Source organism: Chrysochloris asiatica, unplaced genomic scaffold (genome assembly GCF_000296735.1).
Source record: "Chrysochloris asiatica unplaced genomic scaffold, ChrAsi1.0 scaffold00268, whole genome shotgun sequence".
Lineage (NCBI taxonomy): Eukaryota > Metazoa > Chordata > Mammalia > Afrosoricida > Chrysochloridae > Chrysochloris > Chrysochloris asiatica.
This window is the reverse complement of record NW_006408786.1, coordinates 1,779,202-1,785,486: the sequence shown is the minus strand read 5'-3', so window position 1 is coordinate 1,785,486 and position 6,285 is coordinate 1,779,202. Positions and strand designations below refer to the sequence as shown.

The following is a 6,285-nucleotide window of genomic DNA, read 5'->3' as shown; positions in this document are numbered from 1 at the left end:
AGTTCGAAACTATCAGCTGCTCCATGGGAGAAAGATGAGGCTTTCTGCTCCCGTAAAGATTTACCGCCTTGGAAACCCTGTGTAGGGTCAACTATGAGTTGGAACCGACTCCACAGCACACAACAACAACAAATGCATCCATCACTTTGCTCTTATGACAGGCCTTTGAGGGACGGTTGCCTGTTGTCCCCATTCCACATGTGGGAAAGCTGAGGTTCAAAGCTGGGGGATCTGAATGGGTGACCGCTGAGCCTCCTCTCCTGCTGCTCATACCACCAGGCGTGGGCAGTGCCAGGCGCTGTCCTACAGACTCCAGACACTTTATCTCATTTCATCCCATGACACTCCTGGAGGTGAGTGCAGTCATTAGCCCACTGGATAGAGAGGGAAACTGAGGCCAGAAAGGTGGCAGGGTTCACACCCAGGCAGGCTGGCTCCGAGCTCACAGCCTTAACCAGTTTGCTGGTGAGTCCATATATGTAATTTCCTTTTGGGCGGCCACAGCCATTTGGGGAGGGGGGACTCTGGCTGCCAGCAAGGCCAGCTGGCAGAAGGGAGGAGGGGCCTGACAAGAGACCCCAATCTGGCATCTGGACTGGGAGGCTGAGCCCAGGCCTCCTGGACCCCCCAGGGATCCTCCTGTGCCCGGAAGCCTCCCCCACTCCTCCATCCCTACTCCTGTGGTCGGCTCAAATACCAGACAGGGCGAATCTCAGCTTTTCCCCAAACATTCCTTGTTCCTGTGGCCCGGCCCAAGCTGGCTGAGGTTACGCAAACAGGAGTGGTGGGGGTAGGGTGGGGTGGGGAAGTGGGGGGCAGTTGGGGAGAGCTGGGGGCCGGGCTGGCCTGTTCTCACCACCCCATCCGGATGCCTGCTTGGCCTCCCCAAGGGCGGAGCAGGAGTGGGTCGGCCCCCTCAAGCCCCTGGGAGAACAGGCTGGGGGGTGGCCTCTGCTGAGAAATGGGGCTAGTGGCAGCTGCCTCAGAGGCTCCAGGAGGTGACCGCCTGGTTTCCATTAAGGAGCCCTAGTGGGCAGTTCGGGCAAAGAAGGCAGAACTGGGGCTGGCTATGGTAAGAGGGGGAGGGTCTGAGGGTGGGGCCTGCCCTCCCCCAACTCTGCCAGCTGGCTCTGGCCCCCCCACCATGCTTGCCTCCCCCAACCCCTTGCCTGACTTGGATGTTCCTGTAGCCATGGCGACCCGGTGCCTATTGAGGGGTTCGCTGACCCCTCTATTTCCAGCAGCTCCTCTTGCTGCTGCTCCTGCTGTGGCTGGGCCTCCCAGCGGTCCCCAGTATGGAGGATCCAGTCTTCCCCCATCTGGGGGAGAGCTTGCAGCCCTGGCCCCGGGCCTGCCCCCCTCGCTGCTCCTGTCTCCGTGAGGAGACTGTGGACTGTGATGGTCTGGACCTGAGAGTATTCCCGGACAACATCACCAGGGCCGCTCAGCACCTCTCCCTGCAGGTGGGGCTGGGCACAGGGGAGTACAGGGCATGCTGGACATGCTGGACAGGGCGTACAGGGGTACATGAACAGGGCCAGAGAAAGGGTTTGATTGTGAAGGTCTGGAAAGCAATGGAATTCTGTGTTGGTGACAGTGTTGGGGTCTCTGTAGGAGGGGAGAGCTGTTGGGATAGAGATATGAAAAGTGACAGGGAGTGAGGTCCACTTTGCAAGTGCTGAGTTGTTGGGGGTCCACGTCTCGGTGGTTATGGGGTTGTTTGAGGTCAAGGTAATGGACACTTGGGGCTGAAGTTGGGGTCCAAACCTTGGTGGTTATGGGATTCTTTGGGGTCCTGGTGCAGTGAGTGATGGGGTGTTGGGTCTGATGGGAATGGAAAATCAGGGCTCATTGAACGTCAGGAGTATGAATGGTCCACCCCATCCCACAGAACAACCAGCTGCAGGAGCTCCCATACAACGAGCTATCACGCCTCAGTGCCCTTAGGACCCTCAATCTGCACAACAACCTCATCTCCTCTGAGGGTGAGGGGCCAGGGGACCAGAGTCTCCAGCCTGTGGGGACAGAAGGTCCTAGTGGCCCTCCCCCTCCCCAGCCTGGGTCTGTGGGCAGCTCTGTGGCTGACTTCCCAGAAGTGCCCTTTGCTGAGTAGGGTGGAAACTCAGGGGCTGGGGGTGGGGGGGTAGGGAGTGGAAGGAGGGGGGCTGTGGGTTTTGAATAGGGACTAGGGGGGTAGACTGGGAATGCACAGAGCAGCCTTGGACCGCCTTTAGCAGAGCCTTGGGACAACTGGGAACAGTGGGGTGTCCTGTGGTCCCCCAAGCCCAGGGTTCCACACAGGCCCCTACCTCCAGGCCTTCCGGACGAGGCCTTCGAGTCCCTCACCCAGCTACAGCACATCTATGTTGCCAACAACAAGGTAAGCTCCTCCATCCCCCAGTGCAAGCCCAGCAGGGGTACAGGCTGGCCTGGGGTCACGCAGCGTGACCTGTGGGGGCTGTTCTCCTACAGCTATCAGTGGCCCCTCAGTTTCTGCCCCGCTCGCTCCGTGTCGCGGATCTGGCTGCCAACCAAGTGACAGAGATCTTCCCACTCACCTTTGGGGAGAAGCCGGTGCTCAGGTAGCCCCTGGCCCAGCCTAGGAACCCAGGCTGCAGACAGTCTGGGCTCATGACCCCATCCTAGGGGGCCCTGCCCTGAGAATCTGAGGGGAGTCTTTCCCTAAGGGTCTGTGGGAGCCCTGCCCAGGGGTCTAAGGGGGCACGGCCCCACCCTAGGTGTCTGAGGGGAATCCTACCCTTGGAGTGTGAGGGGAGAGACAGTCTGATAAACTGTCCTGGAGAACTCCAGCCTGAGGAGGAGAGGGCACACACACTCGCACACCCTGAGGGGAGCTCTGGGCTGGATCAAGGACAGGAGTGAGGGTAGTGGGAGGTGAAGGTAGTCAGGTAATGCTCCCCTCAGATCCGTGTACCTCCACAACAATGAGCTGAGCAACTCAGGCCTGCCCCCCAATGCCTTCCGAGGCTCTGATGCCGTCACCACCCTCAGCCTCTCCAGCAATCGACTCAGCTACCTGCCGCCCAGCCTGCCACCCTCACTGGAGCGACTCCACCTACAGGTGTGACCCTGGGGGCTCTCCCCACACTTCCCTCCCCTCCATTCCCAGGGCCGGGAGTCAGACCCATGACAGTAACTTGCAGGCATGCTCAACATTTTATTAGTGCAAAATGAATGAAATGACAGAAGCCAGGCCTGAATTTCCAACTCAGATTGCTCATGATCCATCCCCACATCCACTCCTTCATCTCGCCCTTGGCTGTCTCTTTTTTCCAGCCTTGCCTGGCATTCCCTCCACCTCTTCACTTGTTCCTCACAAGCCTTCTGATCATCCCCTGGTATTCCGGTAGTCAGAATTACTCTTCCTTCCATCATTTCCATTAAGAATCTTCCTCAAGGCAAGCTCATCACTCCCTCACTCTAGAGCCTTCCATAGCTCCCAAACATCCTCTGTCTTGGCTCCTCAGTCTCATTCTCATCCCTATTCCCCAGAACAACCTCATCTCCAAGGTGCCCCGGGGAGCGCTAAGCCGCCAGACCCAGCTCCGTGAGCTCTACCTCCAACACAACCGGCTGACTGACAGCGGCCTGGATGGCACTACTTTCAGGTGGGGCCTGGGGTGAGCGGGAGGCGAGGATCCTGAGTTGTCTCCCTCCTGCCTGACTGCTTGTGTGCCAGACTCTGATGAGCACCTGGCAGTGTCTTTACTCCCAACCACTCTGTGACGTGGTCTTCAGAATGTCCTGGTCACCCTCACATGTAACTCACATGTGTGTCTCTCACCCACATCTAGAGTCACCCCCAAGCTGACAAGCTTAGATCTGTTTTAGGAACCCCCCTCAACGCAGCCTCCAGGAGACCCAGCCAGGTCCCCACTTCTAGGTGCTCAGTCTGAAACCTGGCCCTCTCTCCCACCAGCAAGCTGTCCAGCCTTGAGTATCTAGACCTGTCCCACAACCAGCTGGCTGAAGTGCCTGCCGGTCTACCCCGAACACTGGCCATCCTGCACCTGGGCCGTAACCGCATCCAGCGGGTGGAGGGGGCCCGGCTGCAGGGGGCTCAGGGCCTGCGATACCTGCTGCTACAGCACAACCAGCTGGGGGGCACGGGGCTCTCCCCTGGAGCTCTGCGGCCCCTGCGGCGCCTGCACACGTTGCATCTCTATGGCAACAGGCTGGACCGTGTACCCCTGGCATTGCCTCGCCGCCTGAGGGCCCTGGTACTGCCCCACAACCAAGTGACCCTGCTGGGTGCTCATGACCTGGCCGCCATGCGGGGTCTGACTGATCTCAACTTGGCCTACAATCGCCTGGTCAGCTCCCGTGTCCACCGCCGGGCCTTCCGCCCTCTTCGTGCCCTTCGCAGCCTCGACCTGGCGGGCAACCAGCTGACACGGCTGCCCTCCGGTCTGCCCTCCAGCATCCACATCCTGCGGCTGCAGCGCAACCAGCTACGGGCCCTAGAGCCTGAGCAGCTGGCAGGGCTGGTTCAGCTGCAGGAACTCAGCCTGGCCCACAATCAGCTCCAGGTCGGCAACATCGGTCCAGGCACCTGGCATGAGCTGCAAGCCCTCAAGGTCAGGATGGTAGTAGGAACACTGCACGCAGCCCCTCTACCTGCCCAGACCCCTGAAACTCCAAGGCCTTGCCAGGTCACTGAGCAGTTCTCCTAGGTGTCAGCCCTCATCTCCAGGCCTTTGCCCACAATGTCCCTGAGACCGTTCCCCTGTGGATACTTCTAGCTTCTTACGACCAGATGGTGGTCAAGTTACAACAGCCTGTCAAGTCCACGGAATCCTAGCACTTCTCTGGCACCAGGCCTCGGCTTAGCCCCACAGAGCTGCTGGGCATAGGTCCTGCCCCGTTAGGAACTGGATAAAACACTGATGACATGAAGAGGCACAGTCTCACAATGACTCCCACACTGGGCAGCCCTCTGGTTGTGCCCCAGGAGGGACAAGGCAATCACCAAGGGGGGCAGAGGAAAGGGGTTCGGAGACTGGGCTGGGGAGGGCCCTCGAGGAGAGGCCTGGGGCCACCATGTGCCCTCTTGCCTCCCTGTCAGGTGTTGGACCTCAGCCACAACCAGCTGTCCTTCATGCCGCCGGACCTGCCCGAAGCCCTGGAAGAGCTACACCTACAGGCCAACCGCATCAGCCATGTGGGCCCTGAGGCCTTCACCAGCACGCCGCACCTTCGTGCCCTCTTCCTCAGGTGCCCAGGCAGCTAGCTGGGCAGGGGAGGGCCTGCAAGGTCACTGGGGGTGGGGTCTGTCCAGTCCTCTCACCTGCCTCTGTCCTATCTGTTCAGGGCCAACAGGCTTCATATGACCAGCATTGCACCAGAGGCCTTCCTGGGGCTCCCACAGCTTCGCGTGGTAGACACAGCGGGTAACCCAGAGCAGGTCCTTGTCCGCCTACAGCCCACAACCCCACATCAACCGCGGGCAGGTGGCCCCTGAGCTGTGGACTGACAACACAAGGCCCACCAAAGACCTCTGTCTACTCCCCAAGCCTCAGAGACTGATGGGTGCCCCCTCTCACACATTCACTCACTTCAGGAGTGCACCCCCTTTACCCCACACAGACGGACACAATGACAATAAAGCCTAAGTCTTTGGGGTGTTCACATGGACCAGACACCCTTCTGGCTCAACAGAACCCTTGCCAGCCTTGGGTGCCCTGGGGAAACTGAGGCTCTGGGGTATCTGTAAGTTAGATAATCTGTTTCCGTCCCTGCAGCCAATGAGTGTCAAAGCTCGAATCTGAGTTTAGTGGGTGCATTTTGTTCTAATCCATCCATATACAAAAGCCTCGGGGTCCCCATGGGCTGGCCTGGCCCAGGTCATCCTGTGGCACCACCACATGCAAAACCTACTGCCATCTAGTCAGTCCCAGCGCCTGCTGACCCCATGTGTGACTGTAGCTGCTCTATGAGGTCTTGGCTGTAATCCTTATGGCAGCAGATCGCCACGCCTTTCTTCCTCAATGCTGCTGGATAGGTTTGAACTAACCTTTCAATGAGAAACCAAGTAAAAACTGCACAACTTAGAGGTCTTACATGCCACCTTGCAAATGTGTAAGCCCAGATGTGCCCAAGGCCAGCCGCTGCAAAGACAGAGACCACAGACCCCGGTGGCAGACTGAGTTACAGCAGGCACATGGGTCAGGAATAAAGACAAGAGACGGCTGGACTGGGTGTGGCCCTAGCCATTTATTCCGAGGGCTGGTCCTGGGGGCCTGACTGGGCCAGGGCAGTCAGCCG

The 6,285-nt window shown here is 59.2% G+C and overlaps 1 protein-coding gene across 1 annotated transcript; it reads left to right on the top strand.

Moving 5' to 3' along the window:
• Positions 1-338: 338 nt before the first annotated feature.
• PODNL1 (podocan-like 1) lies at positions 339-5,482 on the top strand. The gene is made up of 11 exons (XM_006874315.1): positions 339-353; positions 632-790; positions 1,245-1,463; positions 1,892-1,985; positions 2,316-2,380; positions 2,473-2,582; positions 2,926-3,082; positions 3,514-3,629; positions 3,941-4,598; positions 5,087-5,235; positions 5,332-5,482. The coding sequence occupies exons 1-11, from the start codon at positions 339-341 to the stop codon at positions 5,480-5,482; spliced, it is 1,893 nt and encodes a 630-aa protein (XP_006874377.1).
• Positions 5,483-6,285: the final 803 nt, after the last annotated feature.